The sequence below is a fragment of the Thrips palmi genome, unplaced genomic scaffold (assembly GCF_012932325.1).
Source record: "Thrips palmi isolate BJ-2018 unplaced genomic scaffold, TpBJ-2018v1 HiC_scaffold_7, whole genome shotgun sequence".
NCBI lineage: Eukaryota > Metazoa > Arthropoda > Insecta > Thysanoptera > Thripidae > Thrips > Thrips palmi.
The window spans coordinates 2,878,104-2,902,745 of NW_023144634.1; the positions used below are offsets into that span (position 1 = coordinate 2,878,104).

At 58.0% G+C, this 24,642-nt stretch overlaps 2 protein-coding genes across 2 annotated transcripts in view; one reads left to right on the top strand and one right to left on the bottom strand.

Moving 5' to 3' along the window:
- The window catches only part of LOC117652712, a 196,551-nt gene that overhangs the window by 2,885 nt on the left and 169,024 nt on the right, over positions 1 to 24,642 (top strand). The window lies entirely within an intron of this gene.
- On the bottom strand, positions 20,053 to 20,578 carry LOC117652711 (octapeptide-repeat protein T2-like). Its single transcript, XM_034397803.1, has 2 exons — positions 20,357 to 20,578; positions 20,053 to 20,169 (listed from the first exon to the last, which is right to left on the bottom strand). The coding sequence occupies exons 1-2, from the start codon at positions 20,576 to 20,578 to the stop codon at positions 20,053 to 20,055; spliced, it is 339 nt and encodes a 112-aa protein (XP_034253694.1).

Genomic DNA, 24,642 nt, shown 5'->3' on the forward strand with positions numbered 1-24,642 from the left:
GCGGCGCCGCGAGAGTGCGAGAGAGACAGAGTGGAGCCGGCTAATAAAGGGCACTACGATCCAGTTTCGCCGGATGGATCATGGATCGCCCATGGCACTGGCGAGACACTGCCGCGGCACTGCTGCCGAAATGTTTGGCGATCTCTCCGACGCGAAACCCGCGCCATCCTAATCACCGCCATTCGGTTGACTCTCGCTGGCCGTCGGCTGGCCGTCGGCTGGCCGGCAGGGCGCCGCTCGTTTGTCATTATTAAAAAGGCAGCGGTCTTTGCGCGGACAGTCGCGTTGATTCGGCCCATGCGGCGCGGTGCCGCGGTGCGACACACGGACACACTCACACACACGAACACATGGACACACACACGAACACTCACACACACACACACACACACACACACACACACGGACACATGGACACACACACGAACACTCACTCACACACACACACACACACACACACACACACACGGCGTGGCCCGGACGCATGAGTCACTGGCGCCGCGTGCGTGTTGGCGGCGCTCGGTTCGTCTGCCTGACGGTGTGCCCGGCGACGACGTCTCGGGGTTCATCGTGCCCGGACCCGTTCCAGCCTCATTCCCCCTCAACGTGACTGTGTGCGCGGGCACGGGTATTTATCCGCCGTTTCGTGCCTTTTTCCGAGTGGCGGCTGCCGGCCGCGCTATCAGTGCAGTAGAATGTGCAGCTCGGTGAAAATACGACGTGTGTGTGTGTGTGGGGGGGGGGGGGCGTCGCCAAAGGCATGGCCGCGGGGCCGGTCGCGGCCTCGTGTCGGCCCGTCTGTGATTTGGGAAGCACGGCGAGGCGCGGCAACGCCGAAGAGAACCGAGCCCCGGCCGCCCCGGCAACCTAGAACCGCTCGGACACCCTTCAATTTGTCCCAGGCGCCGCGCGACGACGCCGCGCGACGACGCCGCTCCGCCGCGACGCCTCGCGGGGCACGTCAAGCTCGTCGTGGTGGCGCCCGGCCCGGCGCCGCGAGGCGCGCTGCTCCACGGCGTCGCTTTCATATCCAAACCGCCGCGCCGCGTCGCGCCGAGACCGTCTCATCAGGCTCTGTGGTGGCGGCCTGGCGGCCTAGCGGCTGACGTGAGAACAGAACAGGCCTGGAAATGTCCCTCCAGTCTTGAGGGATTGAATTGAGAAATGGGCCTGTCGTCATGGGCCGGGCGCGGCCCGCCCGCCCGCCTGCCTGCCTGCCTGCCTGCCTGCCTGCCTGCCTGCCTGCCTGCCTGCCTGCCTGCCTGCCTGCCTGCCTGCCTGCCTGCCTGCCTGCCTGCCTGCCTGCCTGCCTGCCTGCCTGCCTGCCTGCCTGCCTGCCCGCAGCGCATAGACAACATAGGGACTAGACAAGAAATGGCAATAAAAAGACGGATTTTTATTGCCCCCCCTGTGGCGTCCGAAAACGCTCGAGATCCGGAGACGACCAAAGGGGGTGAAGCGAGGGTGGCGGGGAGTTTTACAACCGGTGAGGAGGCGGCTCCCCCCACCGCCAGCTGTGCGCCGCTCGGGGCTGGCTCGGAGTCCCGGAGAGCACGAGCGGATAGGCGAGCCGAAGGCGAGCCGAGCTCTTCGGAGCTTCCCGAAGTACACCACGTACACCGGTCATAAAAATCCCCGCCACCCTCGCTTCATCCCCTCTGGCTGTCTCCGGGACTGCTCGCCTCGGACGCCACAAAGGGGGGCAATAAACCGGACAGGCCAAAAGCACGGCAGCATAGGCTGGCTTCTCGTCTAGTCCCTATGTTGTCTATGCCGCAGCGTGAAGCCTGAAACAACGGAACGCGTTAGATTCATCTGTTTACTTGCCGTGCTTTTAGGAGGCTGAAAATGGGTTCGAGGGAAAAGACCCAGTGGATTCGGAAGGGTGTCAGTCATGACGTGTGGCCGTCGTGCTGGTTGGTGGTGGGGCCTGCACTGCCCGGCTGGAAGCACGCTGGAAGCACGCCGGCCGTCTGGGGCCGGTGCAGCGCAATCTCATACACGCAGAGCGAGAGGTGGAGGGGAAGGGGAGGGGCACTCAGGAGAGTAGTTCTCTTGAGGAGGAACCCGTTCCTAGCAATGTCCCTCTTCGCGCTGCTCCGCGCTGCTCCGATCTGGGTTTCAAGACCACCAGCTGCCGCATGTGCTGCTGCCTGCACTGCCTTGGCACTGCCGCCACGCCTGCCCCCCTTCTGGCCGCCGCCTGGCTTGATTAGTTTCACTCAATCAAAGATTCGCTCGCTTTTTGCTGTGTGGTTCTTCTTCGGCGCGCCGCGGTGGAAGCTTGATTGCCTCTTGAACGCGCTTCGGGTCGACACGTCGAACAGCTTGTCGCGCGACGGCGGGCAGGCCGCTGTCCGTCTGCAGTGGCGCGGACGACCGCCACTGCGCACTGGACCAGAACGCGTTTTGAGCTCCAGAGTCGCTAAACAGGGGTACGTCTAGTTTAGGGGGGTGCTCGGCGTGTTGGGCGTGCTAGGCGTGCTAGGCTCTGCTCGGCGTGCTGAGGCGCAGTTGAAACGTTGTAGGCCCTTGCTGCAAGGCGGTGCTGCGGAGCGAACGAAGATTTAAAAGTGTAGTGGCGAGTGGCGTCGTCTGCAGTGCTTAGGTTGTCATAAATTCTGTTGCTTTAATTAAACTGAAGTTGTTCGACATTTTCACACTTAACACCGCAAAGATAACCTGCCACTCGCCACTACACTTTTAAATCTTCGTTCGCTCCGCAGCACCGCCTTGCAGCAAGGGCCTACAACGTTTCAACTGCGCCTCAGCACGCCGAGCAGAGCCTAGCACGCCTAGCACGCCCAACACGCCGAGCACCCCCCTAAACTAGACGTACCCCAGGACTCGAACCCAACGTGTGACCCCACCAATGGATTCCTCGTCCGGAGAGCTATTCAATGGTGGGGTCACACGTTCGGTTCGAGGCCTTTTTAGCGACGCCGGAGCTACGCGTCCAGAGTTTTGGCTGCTTCCACCGGTCTTCTGGCCCACCGTGCGAGGCCGACGTGAAGAGGCTGGGCGCGCCGATGGACACCGCGCCGAACTTGCCGAAGTTGGTCCGCGCAGTGAAAGGGTTCTCCCTCCCTCCCTCCGCCTTTCCCTTGGCAGTGCCTTGGCGGTGCGCGGGAGGCGCGCGTTTTGTGCCGGTAAATGCAATTTCTCTCTGCACTGTGTGAGTGTGTGTGCGCGCGTCGCGTGGGGCGGGTCACGATTGAGGGATTGACGGACGTGCTTGCCGGGGTCATTGTCCGAGCCGGCGGCCTGGCGGCGGGCCTGGAGGGCCGGCATGGACCCGCGGAGTCTGGAGGCCGAGCCGCCCAGGCTGTGGCAGAGAGAAGGAAGTGATTAGCCGGCGACGGGTTGGATTGGAAATGGAAGTCAGTGCACTGTGTATGAATGAGTGCAGTACCCGAGTGTTGGAATGTGGCGCTGGAAGTTGGTTTTTCCCTGGGCGGGGCGGTGCAGTGGGATGTAATGACGAGCTTCGTCATGCTGTTGGCCCAGGTCTGGGACGGATGCGTCGCGGTGGGGCCTATCGGACAGACAGACAGACAGACAGACAGTTAGGCGGGTCCGTGAGAACAAAAGGGTGGAAGACGCTTCGGCCTTCTCTTCCGCGTCGGCCGAGACCGAGAGATAGAAGATGGAGCATCCCCGGAGGTTCCCGATGACGGCTTGCTCAGTTTGAAACCATGAGAGACCCGCGCGGCAAACGGTATTCGCGCGGCCTTTCTGGCGGTGTAGGCTGGCCGCCCTGCCAGGCCCTGCGGCCCTGCGGCCCTGCGCATCAGGTGCAGGCCCTCCTTCCCTCCGCGTAGGGCCGCAGGGCCTGGCAGGGCCTCGCTCGCCGGCCGAGGTCCTTGCCCTTGCGGCTCGGACACCGTCCCATGACGTAATTTGAGTAAACGACATGTCTGTCTACGCCCTGCAGGGCCCTGCACTCCCTGCAGTGGCCCGCGCTGCGCGGAGAGGCACTGGACGGTAAAAAACAAAAACAAAAAGAAGCGCGGGAGAGTGGAGTTTCGAACCGGTGACCTTCCCGACCGGGTGCCGCGATGCTCACCGTTCGGCTAACCGTGTTACGTGTGTTGCTGTTTCTCCCCCCGCGGACTGGGTCATCAGAAACTCATCAGCAGCCTGCGTCTTGTCTCGCGAGTCGTCTTTATCCCGTCGGAAATAATAACGAGAATAATTTGGATGTCGTTTCGGCGTGAGGGACCGACTTTGGCTAGGTGAGGTGGATGTCATGACGAGTGGGCCCGCTCGAGCCCGTTGGCCGGGGGTTAGAGATCAGAGTTGAAGCTATTGTGTGGCTGATATAATCAATCAGTGGGTGAACAACGTGTATCATCGGCGGGGTCGTTGCCCCGCGCCAAGGGCGTCGGTTTCAACGTCCCCACCGGGCCGGTGGCTTACAGTGCGGGGTGCGTCCTTCCAGCGTCCTTCCAGCGTCCTTCCAGCGTCCTTCCAGCGTCCTTCCAGCGTCCCTCCAGCGTCCTTCCAGCGTCCTTCCAGCGTCCTTCCAGCGTCCTTCCAGCGTCCTTCCAGCGTCCTTCCAGCGTCCTTCCAGCGTCCCTCCAGCGTCCTTCCAGCGTCCTTCCAGCGTCCTTCCAGCGTCCCTCCAGCGTCCTTCCAGCGTCCTTCCAGCGTCCCTCCAGCGTCCTTCCAGCGTCCCTCCAGCGTCCTTCCAGCGTCCCTCCAGCGTCCTTCCAGCGTCCCTCCAGCGTCCCTCCAGCGTCCTTCCAGCGTCCTTCCAGCGTCCTTCCAGCGTCCCTCCAGCGTCCCTCCAGCGTCCTTCCAGCGTCCTTCCAGCCCGTCGGCCCGCATCTCCTTTCAAGGCGTCCATCGAAAGTCGACTCACCGCCGAAAGGCCCGGCCGAGGGGGGCAAAAAGAGGCCCCGCCCGGCGTGCGTTGCGCAGGTGCAGTCCGGACGGGCGGACGGCCAGACGGACGGACGTGCCTAAGGCTTGTCGAAACTGCACGCGGCCGGAGTTGCAGCCCGCCCCGCGCGGGGTGACTCGAATCGTCAGAGTCGGTGCTTTTCTTGACGACTCGCTGCTGCTGGCCAAAGATGACCGGGAATGGCCGAGTTGGGCGATGGGACTCCCTCGCTCCAGCCCCGGGACAACACAACGCGGGGAACATGCCGCCTGTCTCTTGGCGGCGTGAATTCGCCACGCCACTGGTGTGGCCTTTCGGCCTTTGGGGTCCGGCCCCCTGGGCGTGTCGATGGCTCGGTTCCAGAAGTGCCGGAAAGGGAGTCATCCTGGAACAGGTTCAGGGGCGTCGGGGCGGCCGGCCCGGCGGTGGGGCCCGGCCGGCGGGCAGCCCGGCGCAGTGGCCGCCACCTTTGTGACATCACCGGTCGGAATCTGGACCACGGCAACAGGGCCGCACGACCTATTTCCACCCTTATTTCGCTCGAGTGTTCGAAAAATTGGACGCTTTTGGTTTTAGTGTTGAAGGGAGTGTTAAATGGAGCGGTGAAATTACCTTCTCCAACACGAGGCAGGACTCAGCTCTAAAAAGGTTACACCGAGCGTCATTTTTTTTGGGGGGGGGGTTACTCTGTCTCGGGCAGCCTCTGGAGTATGACGGCTTGTCATTTGTCCAGGCAGTGCGTGCTTATCTCCAGCCGTCCAATACAGTGTACACGCAACGGCCATATCTCACCTGGAGTCTCCAGGCCGGGGGGACCAGAATGGTCCGTCCACCGTAATCGTCTTTTCGTTGGGCCTAATGTCGTGTTGTCGATGAAGCTATGCCTTCGAAGCCACTGCTTTTTTTAAGCTTCTTGTTTTGTTTTTGTTTGTTACGGGCCAGTACAGTTTGACTTGTTTTACCTGATGGAATTGTTACGGGGTCTGTGGTGTCTTTTACTGGCCGTAAAGGGAAAATGCTCGATACTGGATGCCAATTTTCCCTCCTGCCTGCTCGTTTCGTTTCGTTTTGGGGCGCCGCGGTGGCGGCGACTCAAGGCACCGCGGCCCTAGCAGAAACAAACCGACTGAAGACAATTATTTTTGTCTTTCGTGAGCAGCAAAGTATACACCTTGACAAAAGGACGTGCCTGCCGCGCGGTCTGCAGTGCCTGAGTCCTGAGTGCGCCCCGCCGTCGGAGTCCCTTCCCTGCAGTGTCCCTGCGGGCCCTGCGGTCGGCCGGGCCTTGTGGTTGCAGGCCTGCCAGGCCTGCCAGGCTGGAAAGACGAGACAAAGAAGCCACAAGTAGTGTGCAAATGAAAACGGCGACGACGTCAAATTGTTTTGCCTCGATTCCAAACAGTGCTTGGTCGCGCTGTCTCGCTCGCGCGCCTGCGGGGCGCCCCGTGGGTGCGAGAGAGACAGAGCGGAGGGTGTGGATGCGCGTGCGTGCTGTCACGAGACGGTGGTGCCTCTGCCGGCTGACTCACGCGGCTCATTCCGAACGAACGGGTCGGTCCAGGGTCTGTCTCTCTCGCACCCTCACGGCACGCCCCACGAGTGCGAGAGAGACAGCCGGCCGCTCGGAAGCAGCTCGAGGGCGCACGCGGCACGCGCCGCCCCCCGTGTGGGTGTGGGTGCCTCCACCCTTGCCTGCACGGCCTGCACGGCCTGCACCCTCTCCCTCCGGGCTCTTCGCCCTGCCCTTTGGGCCCTAGGGGTCCTTGCTCCCGTATGCTGACTCGGCTACACTGTCGCGAGCCGCGGCCTGAGCGCGTCGCCTGCGCCGCCGACGTCGGGGCGCGAACCACCGAACCTGCGAACCGCGGCGCGGCCGCGGCCTTACGCAACAGTGCTTTCTCCCTGACCGCCGCGGCGGCACTGCCGGCCTGCAGTTGTGACCAAATATCATAAACGACGCAAAGACGCGGAAAAGAGGCGGCAAGGGAAACTGGCGTGCCTGGCTATTTCTAGCGGCGCGATGAAGGCCTCGCCGCTGGTATTGACAGTGGCGCGGTGGCGGCGCGTCAGGTGTAGTCTGGTGCAGGCAGCCTGCGGGCTCGTCTCTCCGTCTCTCTCGCACCCCTGCGGAGCGCCCCGCGCGTGCGAGAGAGACGGAATGCCTTAGCGCTGCCGCTAATGCGCCAATGAATGGGACGAGTGGAGCAGACTGCGGCAGGCTCGCGGCGCCTCAAGGTGAGCGGCCAAACTCCCGGGGCACTGCCAGAAATCAATGCGCTTCCCGGCGAAAGTCCGTCGGGACGGCCAACGCGTCCTAAGTCGTAAAGGAGATGGAATGTCTGGAGGTGGTGCTGGCAGTGCGGGCCGCTGCTTTTATGGAGGCCGCGTCCATGTGGAGGCGATTTCGGGGAGCAGGTGGCACGGCGAAGCACGGCGTGCAGTACAGTGCAGTGGGTGTTTAGAGCCGGCAGCGCCGTAACCGTGCGCAGCGCGTGCGGCTGGGCGGGCCGCGCTTTCGTGTTTTTTTGGCAGTGTGCAGGGTTCTGGCGAGCGCCTTACACATGTGACTGACCTTCGCCTGGATGGCCCGGCCTGGCGGACGGGCAGGCCCGGGTCGGCAGGCCCCTGGGCGCACCGCGGCAGCGCGGCACCGCGGCGCACGGCCCCCTAGACGCACGCGGAGGCACGGCTCCGGGCCGCCGCCGCCGGCACGGCCCCCGCGATCCCCGCGCCGCGCGCTGGTGGTGGTGGTACCCGAGTGGCGTGCCCAAGGTACCCGAGGTACCCAAGGCCGCCGCCGGTTGGCCGAGACGCCGCCAGGCGGCAGCACCGGCCGGCTCGGCCGGCTGGGCCCGGCTCCCGTGGCGCTCCAGGACGGCGGCGGCGGCAACCTCCTCGCCGGCCGCCAGCCGCCCGGTGTCCCGGTGGAGGGGCGTAGCGCGAGGGTGGCGACGGCGGCGCGGTGGCGACGGCGGCGGACCACCACGACGGACGCAAAAGAGCAGCCGCTCATTGAAAAGGAGCAACACATTGGAAATGAAGACGGGCTGCTTCTGGACGCCGTCGTCGGAGTCGACCGGGAGGCGGGAAAGTAGGGAGGGACACTGGGCCTGGCGCGTTTTCCGCCACCGGATATAGTGGACTGTAGTGCGCTGGCGGGGCTGGCGGGGCTGGCGGCGCGGGGCTTCCTGCCAACAGCCGTTGTCGCGTCGCGTCGCACCGCCACTGGAAGACTGTAACGGCGGACGGTAATGTGTCCGCGGCTTGACCTGATCGAGTGCCGCGCCTTGTCAAGTGAAAGTGAGTGGACGCGCGCACACACACTCACCTACTCTCACACACACACACACATTCACACGCACTCACAGACACACACACACACACTCACCTAACACACACACGCACGCACACACACTCACACACACACACACTCACACTCACACTCACACACACGCGCACACACTGCGGCTCGTGCGCGCGAGCGGCTTTGGTCGGAGTGCGACAAAGATCACCCGCCGAATGGACATGACACGCTGCTTGCTTGCACTGCGCGCCTCGTGTCTGTCTGTCTGTCTGTCTGTCTGTCTGTCTGCCTGTCTGCCTGTCTGCCTGTCTGTCTGTCTGCCTGTCCGTCCGTCCGAGGTGGCCCTTCTCCCCGGACCACCCCGTGGACGCCCCCCCTGGCGGCTACGTTTTTGCCGTTTGGCTGGCCATCGCTGTGGAGATGGCCAATTGTCGGCTGGCTGCCTTTCGGCAAATGACTTGATTTCGGTCTGCCGCGCCGGGCCACTGGCAGCCATTGTGTCGGCCGTTTATTGACTCAAACTTTTACGAGTGGTGTCGCCGAGAAAGCGGTGATGACTGCAAACTGTGCCGTAAAGGAGTCAAGGTAATGCACGGGATGCAGCGGAAGCATTTCGAAAGGAAAATTCGGCCCCCTAATCGCTGCATTCGCAGTTTCGGGCGCCTCGCTTCGGGGAAAGGCTCGGGCTGACGTCACTGTGGACATTATTTTGGGGAGGGGGAGGGGGAAGGGGGAAGGTCACCGCACACGGAGCTCTGGGGGGCATTTCACTTAGTTCCGTTTTGCTCTCGCTAACACACTCGGCGACTGACTTTCTGTCATGCCCGCGTATCTGCAGCGAGCGTTCTGCGTTGTGTATGTGCGTGTGTGTGTGTGTGTGTGTGTGTGTGTGTGTGTGTGTGTGTGTGTGTGTGTGTGTGTGTGTGTGTGTGTGTGTGTGTGTGTGTGTGTGTGTGTGTGTGTGTGTGTGTGTGAGTTCTCCCCGTACGGTATTGTCTGGCCCGGCACTGCCAACATCTACAAATTGGCTGTGCCGCGAGCAGGCGGGCATCCCCCGACAAATTGACTGTTATTGACTTTTAACCTTTTGCCGCGCTGCGACGCGCCTGCGGTTCGAAGCGCGGTCTGTCTGTCTGTCTGTCTGTCTGTCTGTCTGTCCGTCCGTCTGTCTGTGCCACCTGCCCACGCGATCGTCTCATTGCACGGAGAGACGAAGCGACGAGAATTTGAAATGTCTATCCTCGTTGAAATTGGCAGTGTAGGACATGCTGGCCGCGCGCTGCGCCTCGGGCGATTTTGCAGTGAACTGCCGCCCTGACGCACCGGTCGGTGCAGTCTCAATCCCACGGGAGAGTCATTCATGGAACAGAGCGACGCTGCGCAGTGCGGCAAAACGGTCAAAAGTCCCAAAAGATGCAGTCTCTACGTGCTCTCTATGATTCGCATGTTACAGTCGGTCTCGCCACTCCAGCCGAAAGCAGTCGACTCCCCTTCCTCTTTCTCTCTCTCTCTCTCTCTCTCTCTCTCTCTCTCTCTCTCTCTCTCTCTCTCTCTCTCTCTGTCTTCCCCGTGGCAATGTCCCCATTGACGGCCGCGCCTTCTTTTCAAAGGCTTCATTGTCCACATTTTTCGGCTGCTCGATACGATTTTCGCTCTCCTGCACGTGACTGCGCGTGCGACTCTGTGTGCGTGTGTGTGTGTGTGTGTGTGTGTGTGTGTGTGTGTGTGTGATATGTCATTGTGTGAGTGAATGCGAGGGCCTAACAAGGGCCCCGTGCCCGGACAATGCCACACTGATTAACGAGAGAGTGGTTCTCAATTTCGCCTCCCGCCCCGTTTAATTAGTCCGCTGTGGGATTTTTCGTCCGGAAAACGCGCTTGCAGGTGCATTGATCACAGGCATTTGGATGGTGGCGTGGGCGTCGCGTAGTGCCTGCCGGTAAGCCTGGCTGCACTGGCCGGCGACTGGCCGTCGGCGATCCGTTGCCAGTGGCGCTGCTGAATGGTCCAAGACACAAGGCGACGAAAGTGACACTGGCGCACTCCTTGGAGGCCCCTCGGTCGCCCCCGGCCCCGGCACTACGTGTGCACTGGGTGGCGGGGAGCTACAGTGTACTGCTCCTCGGGGGCCGCGGAGACAGCGTCGCGAATACGAGCCATGCCCGGCACAGCACGGCAACTAGTTCAAATGTTGGCTGGTGGAGTAAAAAAAAGAGTTAAAAATAACTCGAAAAAAATGGTAGAGAAAAAAAGAAAAACCAAAACAAAACAACCAGCAGGAACCCACCAGAAACCCTTGAGGAAATTAATCAAGGACTATAAAATGTGTTTTTTTTTTAAAGAGTCCGGTGATCCAATCACATGATCAAGCTTGATCAAGCTGCTAGCAGCTCCTTTTCCGCGCTTGCGTTTGTTTAACAAATATCTCGGATTCATTTTTTTATTGTTTAGAATGATGCAGAAAGTCGGCCCGCGGCCCGTGAGGCCGCTGACCCGGCGGGGGCGACCGATGGGTGTTTCACAGTGGTGTCACCCACGCCGCCCCGACGCACTGCGAGGCACCGCGACACACCGCGATGCCATCTAGTTCATTAGGCGGTGTTTACAATAATTTCGTGAAATGGAGCGCCTCGACCGCGCCACGCTAACAATGCGCTTTCTATACTGACTTGATGAGGCGGTCGGAACGGACTGGGCATCTTGATGCCGATGCCACCCCGACCGCGGTCCACGGTCCCGACCGTCCCGACCGTCCTGACGCAGCAGTACGTGTTGTGCCGTTTCGTTTTCGAGCCCCGCGGAGGCTCGCACAGGTCGCGGCGAGGGTGTGCATAAAAACAGATGAAGCAGTGGCGCGCTCTCTCGAGTGAAAGTCGAACCACTCGGACCTTCCAAATGCATCTGCTTACATATTGCGATGATACACTTTGCGCAGCGCCGTTGTCGACGCTGCTGTTTGTTTTTTTGGGGGTCCGAAAGTGTCCCCGGTTAATCGTCAGGCACCGTTGCGGTTGTAAATTACCGAGTTGTCGGCGGAGCGTGTTATTAAATTTTAACGCCCCGAACTGCAGTGGGGCCGAGCTGTATTCGTCAATAAATCTTGACTTTGTGTCTCTGGACGGCTGCTGTACGCTCCTCTGGCGCACCACATTCGCTACCCGGCTTCCTGGCCAGGCGGGCCGAGGCGGACAAAGCAGCCGATGTCATTGCATGAGCGTTGATTAGCATATGCATGCGCACACGCAAAAAAAAATTATAAATACGTAGAGGCGTGATCGTGCGCATGCATGCTCCGCTAACCCGCTGGCCTGTCACCGGCATGGCGCGGAAAAGACTTTTGCGAAAGTGAACCCTTGTGATTATGTTTTGTCGCTGCATGTCATTCTACACACATAAAAACGGTTTATTGATTTTTTAAAAATTTTCTTGGGTTTCGTAAAAAAAAATTTTGTCTAATTTTTTTTTATGCAAGTATGGACCAAAAAAATATTTCTTAAAATATTTCTTGATCCGAGAAGTCCTTTATTTGGGTGTGGTCGTCCGATTTTGGGCAGTGTTTGCCGGCTGTGCCATTTATGGTTCGGTTGGTCCGGTCCCCGCGTTGGCCTTTGGAGCATCCTGCACTTTATCCCCGGGGTCATCTTATTAAACAACAACGCTTGTTAGAAAGTGCATGTGTGGGTCGTAAAGTCTGCGCGCGGCCACGCCCCGATCGGTGGCTTGCTAATAAGGGAGGAATCCGCAACCCTCCCAATCCCCCGCCCGGATAGATGGCTAGATAGATAGATGTGGCGAGGCTTGGGTCTGCGTTCCCGCGGGCTGATACAATGCCTGGATCGGTCGTCTCGCGAGCCGCGCGCGCTGTGTGACCCCGTTCCGACACTGGAGAACTTGCTGCAGGTTTCCACAAGGGAGTGAATCACCTGCTGCCTGAAAACGTGCGAGCAGGACACTCAAACGCCAATCCTGGGCCGGCGGAACGATTCCAAAGGGTCGTTCGTTATCATTTCGTCACTCTGTCTCCGTCGCACTCGTGCCGCGCCGCGTGGGAGTGCGAGAGAGACAGACGACTGTTCGGCGGAGCGCTAAATCGCTGTTCGGCACCTCCCTCGCCTCGGCATTAATAATGCGATAGAAACCCGTCGGCAGTAAAGACGTCGTGCGTTTCCTAGGGGCGGAAAAGCGGCGGCACTGCACTGCCAAAGCCGGAAGTGGAGGCTGGACTCTCGTCGGTTAGTCCGAGATTGGAAGGTAACGCTCGAGGAGGACAATTCATTTGCTCTGCGAAAAAGTTTGTAAACAAACAACTTTAGAAAAGCCCGATTAATTTGAAAAAAATATTGCTAAGCCGACCAATTAATTTTTCTCTGCAAAAAATAATCTTGACAAAAACAAAGAGACAAAAAATAATAATTTTTTTTCCACTGGCTGAAATGCATTTCAGGCATACGTGATCATGTTTACGGTGCAGGCGACTGGCAGGCTCGGACTCGCCCCCAAAAGGCCCCAGCGGATAAGACTGCAAAAGGCCCCCGATCATCATGATGTTTTTACCCTTCATGACTTGGCTACCGCTCCCAAACTAGTTGCGGTCAATAGCCTTCCCGACACATGGCATGAAAGAGGAGGGTCTTAAGAATACTAGGACGTCAAGGGAGGCCTTTTACGGCAACTACATTGGACACAGTGGACACCCAAAATCAGCAAAATCAGCAAATTTTCGAGATTCGACCACTTTTTGACCAACTTGATCGGAAAATCGTTGCGGTCAAAGCCAAAATCGTTGTGGTCAACGTCTTCCCGATACAGGGCATGAAAGAGTAGGGTCTTAAGAATACTAGGACGTCGAGGGAGGCCTTTTACGGCGACTAGATTGGACACAGTGGACACCCAAAATCAGCAAAATCAGCAAATTTCCGAGATTCGACCACTTTTTGACCAACTTGGTCGGAAAATCGTTGCGGTCAAAGCCAAAATCGTCGTGGTCAACGTCTTCCCGATACAGGGCATGAAAGAGTAGGGTCTTAAGAATACTAGGACGTCGAGGGAGGCCTTTTACGGCGACTAGATTGGACACAGTGGACACCCAAAATCAGCAAAATCAGCAAATTTCCGAGATTCGACCACTTTTTGACCAACTTGGTCGGAAAATCGTTGCGGTCAAAGCCAAAATCGTCGTGGTCAACGTCTTCCCGATACAGGGCATGAAAGAGTAGGGTCTTAAGAATACTAGGACGTCGAGGGAGGCCTTTTACGGCGACTAGATTGGACACAGTGGACACCCAAAATCAGCAAAATCAGCAAATTTCCGAGATTCGACCACTTTTTGACCAACTTGGTCGGAAAATCGTTGCGGTCAAAGCCAAAATCGTCGTGGTCAACGTCTTCCCGATACAGGGCATGAAAGAGTAGGGTCTTAAGACTACTAGGGCGTCGAGGTAGGCCGTTGGCCGCAACTAGATCGGACACAGTGGCCGCCCAAAATCAGCGAAAACGGCTACTTTCGGAGATTCAGTCACTCTTTGACCAACTTTGTGACGTTACTGGTCCCAAACCCGAATGCCCCGGCAGATTTTTCTGCCTGTCTGCCCTGGCCAGCCCGAGCCTGGCGACTGGGTTGTGAAATTTATCTTTTTGCTCGAGTACTCCCCTGCTAATGAAACGAGATTGGGAGCGGCTCGCACGGCGGCGCTGATGTTTGGAGACGCTCCGTCTTTCCGCGCCACTCGACCTAATGGTTCCGCTTCCTGCTCCGTGCCGTACCAGTCAGGGCTGCCAATATGATTAATCACGGGCAAACGGTTGGCAGGACTGCGTCCACCGCGTCCACCGCGTCAGTCGCCTCTCGACGCGGCGGAGCGGAAGCAGCCCTGCGACGGACTGCCCGCGCGGCCCCAGCCAGCCAGATAGCGTGCCAGGCCGCCCCAAGAAGCACGTCTTGGAGGAGCGCAGAGCCGCCCGCAGTTGGCGCGCCGAAATCTGGTTCGTCGCGCCTCGGAACCCCTGCCAGACGCGGGGTAGGCTAGCCCGCCGAACTCGTCTGCGTGACGGCGCGGCCTACCTCGCAGGCGCTCCGCCCCGCCACTACCATTACCACTAAGGGCCAGACCACACTTAACCGTATGCCATTGCCACGCCCCGCCACGCCCCGCCCCACCCCGCGGCGAGTGATTTAGCGGGTGGGTTTGTGGTCCGCGCCGCTGATTGGCGGCCATTACAGCGCTACTGCATACCTGCCTCTGATTAATTGCCGCACACCTCGCCTATGCGGCTGCAGTCTGTCCCTCTCGCGCTCGCGGCGCGTCCCGCTAGGTGTGCGAGAGAGACCGCGATGAGTCTGGCGGCGCGGTGCGGCGCGGTGCGGGCAGCCAGCCCTTATACGTTCCGGTCGGCCGCCGCGCCTCGCTGCCCACACCCGTAGCGACCCCGGTCGCGCCGGTCCGGGTGACAGAAAGAAATCGACACCCCGGACTGCTTCCACCAGTACGCTGATTTTAGTTTTACGATTCTGACCTTAGAAGTCGCAGTGGTGGCGTTTGCCGTTTTCGTATTTGTTGTTGGTTCTTTTTGTCAGGCGCTGCTCTAGATCTTCTTCGGCTGCACCGCGCGCGCGTGCTGACGGGCACGACTGTAGATACGTCGTAAAGGAAGGGGGAAAAATGACGTCGAAACGAAGGGAGGACTGACATCCGTCACTTTAGCTCGGCAAACACAAACGCCCGACGGTGCCTCCCTCCCTGCCGGCGTATCGCGTGACGCGCAGTGACGCGCCGCCCCCACCCCTGCCCCGCCCCGGTGCGGGCGATACGAGGCATTACCGGCTTATTTAATTGCGTCTCACACGTGGAGACTCCCGCCCCGAACACGAAAAAAAAGTTAAATGTGTTGAAAAGTGTTTTTTTTTCTTTTCGAAATATTTTTTTTTTGCTTGCTGTGTTGTTTGGTTGTGCGGGGGTTGAAGAAGTTACTGGGGCTAATTATTCGCTGTCTGGAAGGGAAGGCCGGGGAGGGTCGGAGGGTCGGCCCATCTGCAATCAGGTGTGAGGAACGCCGAGGCGGTGTCCACGGCGCCGCGAATACACCACTGGAAAAAAGGAGTTGTCTTTGTTGGTAATTTTTCTAGTGGCACAGTTGCACTCTTGTTGATTTTTCCCTTTGGGCCCCCCTTAAGGCCCTTAAGACCCCCCCTTAATGCCCTTAAGGTCCCTCTTAAGGTCCCTCTTAAGGCCCCTCTTAAGGCCCTTAAGACGCCCTTAAGGCCCTCTTAAGGCCATTAATACCCTCCTTAAGGCCCTGTTAAGATACTTAAGGCCCCCCTGAAGGCCCTTAAGGTCCCCCTGAAGACCCTTAAGACCCCCTTAAGCCCCTTAAGACCCTCCTTAAGGTCTTCAAGACTCCCCTTAAGGCCCTTAAGACCCCCTTAAGGCCCTTAAGACCCCCTTAAGGCCCTTAAGGCAACTGCCTCGCGCCTTGGAAGCCTTGGTCGTGGTCAAGGGACGGGCCCTGAGGCGCCCTGTGACCGTCGCCCTTGGAGGCGGGCAAAGCGGGCCCTTTGTCGCCGGCCTCCATGTACAGACAGGGCCGGTGCAGTGCGGTGCAGTGCGGTGCGCGGTTCCAGCTCGGCCGTAAAACGACCCGCGTGTAAGTGCAGCCGGTGCAAAAAGGAGGAGGGACAGTGTGCCTGCGACGGCGTGACGGCGCGGCCGTTCGACGGCGAGGGTCAAGGTCCGGCCGGCCGGCTGGTGCACGCGAAGCACGCCAAGCACCTCGCCGGGGTGGTGCCGGCCGGGGGTGCGGCCGTCTGGCCGGCCGTGAAGGCGCGGATTTAGCATCTCTGTCTCTCTCGCTCCCGCGCGAGAAGCCCCACGAGTGCGACGGAGACAGAGCGACTCCGGCCGTATACAAACGCGGCGCCTCCCCTGGCGGGGCTGCGTCCGAGACTCCGAGACGGCCGGCCGGCAGAGGATGGCGGCGCGGCCCGCTGTCGCTTCGGACGCGGTGACTCGTTAGACAGTGGCGCGGCACGCGGCCCGTCTTGGCGCCCTTAACGGGTTAACGGGCTCTTAATCCTCCCCGAAGCACCCTGCCGCCTGCCTTGCGCCTGCCACCCCGAGGGGCCGCGCGTAAGCGGGGACTCTGTCTGTCTGTCTGTCTGTCTGTCTGTCTGTCTGTCTGTCTGTCTGTGCCTGCTCCCTACTCGCACTGCGTACCCTTCGGCCAGGGCTGTGATCGTCCAGGGCTTTTCCCGGAATTCGGGCGTGCCGCGCCACTGTAGGGGCAGCTGGCGTGCCGGCCGGCCGTTGGCGTGCACACTGCCGCACTGCCGCCCTGCTCCGCCACCGTAATGAATTTGTCCGTTCATGCCGTCTGGCGGCCCGTGTGCTCCTACGCTTGGAATGCCGCCCCCGAAAAAAAGACGCGAATTTCTGAGAGAAAATTAAAAAAAAAGTGGTTAAAATAATATTACACGTTGATTATTGTACGAAGCAAGTATCTGCAGCAAGTAAAGTGCAACTAATGAAAATTGTTTGGAATATGGTGGTAATGCGTTAAATTTTGGATTACTTTCGGACACGAAATGCGGTAGAGTGGTGGGATTTGAACCCCGGCACTCTGTCACGCGGACGGACGTCGCTGGACCAAAAAAGCGCGGGCGCTTTCTCGTCTCGTTCCGCGTGGCGGGGCCAGCGGGCCGGCGGGGCCACCACAACTCGTCTTACCTTGACCTTCCAGACACCTTGCCAGCCGTTTTGTTTTTGCCCTTGCTTGCGCTCGAAGAGAGGGAAACTTCCCTCCGCCGAGCAGCGATTCCGAGACAGTTTTCATCGCTCTGTCGCACTCCTGGGGCGCCCAGTTGGGGTGCGAGAGAGAGAGAGAGAGAGAGAGAGAGAGAGTTTAGTTTATAAAAGTTTTATTGGGGGGTTTTGAAATGTACAATGCGGGCCAAAAAAGGGGGTGTAAAAATTTGTCACAAAATGCATGCCGTTTCCATTGTCACTTGAGGTGTTTTTTTGGTGAGTGATGCTGTTTTTTACAATTTGTTACTTTTCTTTTTTTTATACAATTAACATTTTTATAATAAAGAAAAAAAGATAATTTGAAGAAAGGAAAAAAGGATGATAAGTAGAGAGAGAGAGAGAGAGAGAGAGAGAGAGAGAGAGAGAGAGAGAGAGAGAGAGAGAGAGAGAGAGAGATAGAGAGAGAGAGACACCGCGGCGGCTGAACGCGGCCGGCCTGTAGTTTGTAATGGCGTGGTTATGGGACTTCCTCCGGGCGACGTGTGCTGCGGTTTGCGCCACATTATTGGAGGTTAGGTTAGGCTGGCGGGGGACGCGGCGACGCGGCGCATCGCGGGAAACAGCTTTCCACTATTAATGGCGTATTATTTTGATTGGAGGCGGCGACGAAAGGGAGAGCGTGTGTGTGTGTGTGTGTGTGTGTGTGTGTGTTTGTGTGTGTGTGTTTTCTGGTATTTATTGCAAGAGGGAGGCTGCTTGCCCTTGGTTGTCCCTCTATTTTTCCATCAGAAACTGTTGAAAAAGAAAAGTGCTGACGTTGGTGTTTTTAATATCTAGACCATGACGGACCATGTCAAATTTTTTTACAGTGCGCGTCTGTGTAGGCAGTTTGAAACAATTTTTAATTGCTACGGCAAGTGACGGTCGGACACCCGTTCTCAAGACGTCATACGGGAGTCCATTTCCTGCCGCCCGTCCTCTTGCGCGACTGTACAGCGGATGGCGTTTCGCCTGTACTACAGTGTGTCGCACAAAACGCTCTCGCATTTGTCCGGCGGCGCGACATGGTCCGCGCGTTTTACAATGGAACAAAAGGCGGTGTAGTGTACCGACCTTGGGTGAGAGCGAAAAGAAAGGGTTGGGGGAGGGAGAGAGACGGAGGAATCGCACATGTTGTACGACGTCGGCCTCTCCCGCCCGCGCGCGCCGAGTCTGCGCCGAGTGTGCGCTGGGCGGCCCAAAATGCAGGTCACTGCCAATCATTTCGCCATTATTGTTTGTGGCGCACACTGGTAGTACACGCTTCGCACGCGGGGAGCGCTGCTGCAGTCACAATGACATATTGTATCGGCGACGGGAAAGTGCGGCGCGGTCCTCTCCGGGTGGCTTTTCGTTTTCCTTTTTCCACAGTGGGCCAAAAGACCGGTGGAGGCGGCCAAAAGTATAGCCGCGTTTTGAGCTCTAGAGTCGCTTGGGTCTCAAACCGAACGTGTGACCCCACCAATGGATTCCTCGTTCGGAGAGCAATCCATTGGTGGGGTCACACGCTCGGTTCGAGTCCTGCCTAGCGACTCTGGAGCTCAAAACGCGTCTGGAATTTCGGCCGCCTCCACCGGCCCTCTGGCCCACTGTGAGGCCGGAAATCCTCCGGCCGAAAGGCCGAAAGGCACACTGGCGACGCGATCGGTAGTAGAAACCGCGGCGCGCACTTTAGCGCGGTGATTTGCGATCCATCCGCGGCGCGGCTCGGCGCGGCCCGGCCGAGGAAAGGGAGTAAAGTGCTACCAACCCGGCGTCGTTAAACGCCACAATTACCACAATTACCGCGTCATCAGCGCTGCGGTGGGGCACCGGGGAAGTTGGCCAGACTGTGTCATGCGCCCCGCGTGCGCTCGTGTGCGTGCGTGTGTGTGTGCGTGTGGATCTAGTAGTCCTGATTTATGGCTGCGTTGGCCATACTGCTCCGTCTCGCTGGGTGGCAGCCCTGCTACCTGTCGAGCAGGCGACCGGCCTGCCCCACTGCAAGCGCCTGGAAGTGCCTGCAAGCGCCTGCAAGTGAATTGGAAATAATCGTCTCTTTACCGGCCGGTGAAAAGTGTAAATTGATATGGGGCTCGTGCGAGGCGGGGTGGCGGGGCGTGCGCGGCACGGGGCCTGGCCTTTGGTGTTCCAGTGTGCCGCCGCCGCCCCGGGCGGTGTTTTGATTTACGCTCGGAAGGTTGGTACCCCGTAATGAGACGGCTGTGCGAAAATTGTGTTGGCAGCAGCGTCACTGCGAAGAAAGCGAGGCGTTTAATCGCGCTGCTGTACGGACCGACAAACTCCAACAGTGTGGCGGGTTGGGTGATTCTCCTCTGTTTTTTTTTTTTTTTGGCGGCGGCGCGTTGTTTGTTTTTGCGAGGGGTGCGGCCGATACGAGAGCGGCGGGTTCGAATCCCGGCCGCCGCATTTGTTATTTGGCTCTGGATTTGAATAACGGCGGCCGGGTCATGCTCATGCCGGGGCACTCTCATTGCGAGGCTTGCGCGGTGAAAGTAAAAGTTATGCACGCCGAAAAAGTGCTTGTCGGCCAGAGGCAGCCAGAGGGTCCTCGAACCAGAGCGGGCGGCGCTCGCGACCTTTGGCGGAGAGGACCGGAGGAAAGGACCTGCATGCCGTGCGCCGCTCGCCCTGCCCGCCCTGCCCGCCTTGTCTCAGACTCTCAGACTCTCTGACTCTCAGACTCTCAGACTCTCAGACTCTCTGACTCTCTGACTCTCTGACTCTCAGACTCTCAGACTCTCAGACTCTCAGACTCTCAGACTCTCAGACTCTCAGACTCTCAGACTCTCAGACTCTCAGACTCTCTGACTCTCTGACTCTCTGACTCTCTGACTCTCTGACTCTCTGACTCTCAGACTCTCAGACTCTCAGACTCTCAGACTCTCAGACTCTCAGACTCTCAGACTCTCAGACTCTCAGACTCTCAGACTCTCAGACTCTCAGACTCTCAGACTCTCAGACTCTCTGACTCTCTGACTCTCTGACTCTCTGACTCTCTGACTCTCTGACTCTCTGACTCTCAGACTCTCAGACTCTCAGACTCTCAGACTCTCTGACTCTCTGACTCTCTGACTCTCTGACTCTCAGACTCTCTGACGCTCTGACTCTCTGACTCTCTGACTCTCTGACTCTCTGACTCTCTGACTCTCTGACTCTCTGACTCTCTGACTCTCTGACTCTCTGACTCTCAGACTCTCAGACTGCCCCAGACTCTCAGACTCTCAGACTCTCAGACTCTCAGACTCTCAGACTCTCTGACTCTCTGACTCTCTGACTCTCTGACTCTCTGACTCTCTGACTCTCTGACTCTCAGACTCTCAGACTCTCAGACTCTCAGACTCTCAGACTCTCAGACTCTCAGACTCTCAGACTCTCAGACTCTCAGACTCTCAGACTCTCAGACTCTCTGACTCTCTGACTCTCTGACTCTCTGACTCTCTGACTCTCTGACTCTCTGACTCTCTGACTCTCTGACTCTCTGACTCTCTGACTCTCTGACTCTCTGACTCTCTGACTCTCTGACTCTCTGACTCTCTGACTCTCTGACTCTCTGACTCTCTGACTCTCTGACTCTCTGACTCTCTGACTCTCTGACTCTCTGACTCTCATACTCTCATACTCTCATACTCTCATACTCTCATACTCTCATACTCTCATACTCTCATACTCTCATACTCTCATACTCTCATACTCTGATACTCTGATACTCTCAGACACCGAAGGGGGGCGGCCGTGCCGCGCCCGTGTTGCAAAACAGCGAGCGTCAAACATGTGACAACCCTCCCGTCACACCACCGTGCGTCACACACGACACAGCCAAAACGCAAACACCTCGAGATGAAAGGTGTTTTCTGGTGCGGTGGCGGCAGCACGCGGAAGGCCTTTGCAGTGTGGTGGGCCGCGCCCCAAGTTTTCTGGAAAGGAAGGAAAGAAAGTGCCCTTTTGCTTTTCCTTTCGCTCGTCGTGCGATGCCCCTGGGCCGCCCCTGGGCCGCCGCGGCCGGTAATCGATCCCACGACAGCCTTTATTCCTTTTTTCGGGAGGGGGGCTTCACACACACACACACACACACACCACACACACACACACACCTACACACACACACACACACACACACACACACACACCTACACACACACTTACACACGAGAAACAATGGCGCCGTGTCGTGATTGGATGCGATTTGTTCGGTAAATAAATAAGGCCGCTTCGCTTTGCAGGCCTTTCGGGAAATTGATTTGATTTCGAAAAGACCGCTGCTTCCTGGGCTGCACTGCGTTTTGGAGAGCTATGCCGCGCGTTTATGAGATAGACTCGGGGCGTGCTCACGACGACAAGGCGGCGGGTCACGCCGTCACGCAGTGTCCGGTCCTTTCATTCTCTGCCCGTCTCTCTCGCACGCGTGGGTCGCTCCGCGTGTGTGCGAGAGAGAGAGAGAGAGAGAGGGAGAGAGAGAGGGAGACGGGCTTGCCGGCCCTTGGGGTGGCATGTCGTCATGGGAGAAGGGTTTGTGTGCCGAACCTGGTTGATTTTAATCGGCGGCGCGTGGCCCGCAGCGGGCGCCATTAACTCGCGGATGTTTGTCCCTCTCGCCCCAGCAGAGTCCTTTGCGTCGCTCCGTCTCTCTCGCGCCTGTTCTGGACGCCCCGTGGGTGCGAGAGAGACGGAGCGACGAAAAGGACTCTCGGACTCAGCGTGCGGCTCGCTCCAGCTCGCGCTCCAGCCGCCCGGCCAGCCTGGAGGCCTTCGTGACGCCCCGTGCACTCTGCACCTGTTATCTAAGTCCCTCTCCGTTGGATGTGTGGTGCCGGTATCCTCTGTGCTCGCGGCGCCCTGCACTGCACTCCTCCACTGCACTGCTGCACCGGGTGCCCGTCGTCTGCTGGCGTGCGTGCTCCGGTGCCGTTGGGCCGCCTCCCACCGTGCAGTGTGTCTGCGTGTCTGTGTGTGAGTGAGCGATGTCTTGAGGCGGCTCAACCCGTTCGGTCCTAACGAAAAGCCATTGTTTCTCCCTCGCCCCGCCCTGCACGGCCCTTCACCCACACGTGTGTGTGTGTGTGTGTGTGTGTGTGTGTGTTCGCCACGCCCCTCGTTTCAAAGTGTTTCTCTCATTGCACCTACACGATGTTACTACAGGTATTGACTATAATCGCTTTCGTTGCAGGGAGGGCCTCCCTGCCTGTATTTCAAATCCACCAACACACTTTTATACGCCTTAGCAGGCGGTGTCAGCAGCGTGTGCTCTGTTTTATCGCTTATTATTGTGTCCGAGTCTCTGATGCCGTTTGTTTTCTGTCTGTCCGCAGGTGAGTGATCTAGTTCTGGCGTGGCGCAAGGTGCATGGCGGGTCATGGCAAGTATGCTTCTTCTGGACGCATTTCCCTCGCGGGGAGACTGATTTGCATTAAATTTTACATAATGCAGTTGGTTTTTTTTAACGTTGTTTGTTCTCGTGGGAAGGGATGCGATTTTCTATAGTCGGTTTTGGTTAATCGGTGCGCCGAACGGCCGAATGGCCCGAATGCTGGACCACACGCACTGCGCTGCCGTTGGCGGCGCGGCCGCGGCTCCCCGCTGGGCCTCGCTCTGTCTCTCTCGCACCCATGTGGCGCCCCGTGCGGGTGCGAGAGAGACAGAGCGACGGGGCCGGACCGCCACCGCACAAACGGCCCGCGTCCGTCCGGCACGGCCCGGCCTACATGCCGCCGCGGAGCCGCGGAAGGAAAGGAAGTCGCGATCGAGTGATCGATGCGGCCCTTCGACCTGCGGGAAGCGAGAGGCGCTCCGTCTCTCTCGCACTCGTGGGGCGTGCCGTGGGAGTGCGAGAGAGACGGAAGGCGGCGAAGCCGTTGTGCAGCCCGACCTGCCGAAGGGCTGCCTGAATTTTTCATTCATAATCGGTGGAAGATGAGGCTTGTGCACACACGATACTGTGATTACTTATCGAACGAAGGTGATTTAAGGGGGGACATCACTCCAAAAACAGTGCTTTTGTAAAATCGTCATAAAAACCAAACGGAAAGAGAAAAATTGTTCATATTTTAACAGATAAAGTATAAAACAACACTAAGTCAATCCGCCAGGGCAGTACAGCGCTTTCGTTGAAAACGCATTTTTGAGTGTTAGGTTAGACTATTGCAGCGCTGGACGCCAAACGGTTTGACCTAGAACATTGAAATTTGGTGACAGCCTTCCTGAGATGTCTGGCTGTGGTGGGTACCTTAATCACATTTCAAAAATCATTTTAAGTTGTATTTGTTTCATGCCAAAAAAAATTGTTCAATTTTTTGGGTCAAAATTGTTCAATTTTGAACGTTAAAAAAATAATAAAAATTGACCAATGCAAATTATTTTGCTACCCACCATAGCGGCATGTCGTAGGAGCTTCCATGCTAAATCTCCCCGCTGTAGCTCAAAAACTGCGCCCTAGAGGCCTGCAACCGTTTGCAATTTCATGTTCCGAGAAAAACGCGATCAAAGTTGGGGAAACTGGGCTTTTCCCCTATGCATGTTTGCGGCCCACAGCCTCCCAAAAATGCAATTTTTTGAATTTCGAAATGCGGTTTTCACCATTAGACGCAGAATGGAATAGTCTATAATATAAACTAATAAAAAAAAGTTGCATTTTTTTATCATTTTGGAGTGATGTCCCCCCTTAATTAATTTTTTCTCTGAGGCGTCGATTGAGTTGTGACGCGAACGTTTGTCTCTCTTTTGAAAGCGACAGTGTGAGCTGCGGCTCGGGCATTGCTGATGGCTCAGTAACGTGCAGTAAGATTATCTGCGCACCCGACTATGCGCTCCTTCTGCATCTTTAATGAATCGAGCGCGATGTAATTTTCTCCGTAATTTCTTTGCGAAGCGGAGGCGTTTGTCGCACGATTGCTCTTCGCCACTCACATACTTGTCCACACACACACACACACACACACACACACACACACACACACACACACACACACACACGCGCGCGCGCGCGCGCGCACGCACACACACACACGCACGCACGCACACGCAAACCCGGCCGCGTGGATGTCGCCGTGTGCCGATCTATTTATGATACATCTCCGAAGGACGCCTCACGTCAATTTGATGGGAATGCAGCAATGACGATGCCCGCCCTGCATGCTCGCGCAGCTCGCGCACAATAGCGTGCGTTGGGCCCGTGTGCGTCTGTCTGTCTGTCTGTCTGTCTGTCTGTCTGTCTGTCTGTCCGTCTGCCCGCGCGTTGCAGGGCAAACGCCTCTATTGCCACACCGGCCCTGCCCAGCCCGGCCCAGCGCGGCCCTTGTTGATGGACGCGCGGTCAAGCCGGCCCGCCTTGCGCCGCCGTGCCGCCTTCCGCATCGGCCAGTCAATAAGTCCGCCTCCGTTTCCTTCTTTTCGTCCTCATTTCGTCTCTCTCTATCGTTTTTTTTCGAACCCTGCTCTTTTTCAATCCCGTCGCATCGCCGCCGGTTATGCCGACAAAATCGGCGACCGGTGGCGCCGCCGCCGCATTCCGCGCGAGTCAGTCAGTCAGTTTGCCAGTGTGCCAGTCAGCTAGCCAGCCAACAGCGCCGTGTGTGGGAGGGAGAGGCCAAGAAGAAATTACAAACAACAACAAGGAAGTTTTGTTGCTAAATCTACGACCGATCCGAAGCATTACGCGCTCTCGTTGGACGCGGGCAAGA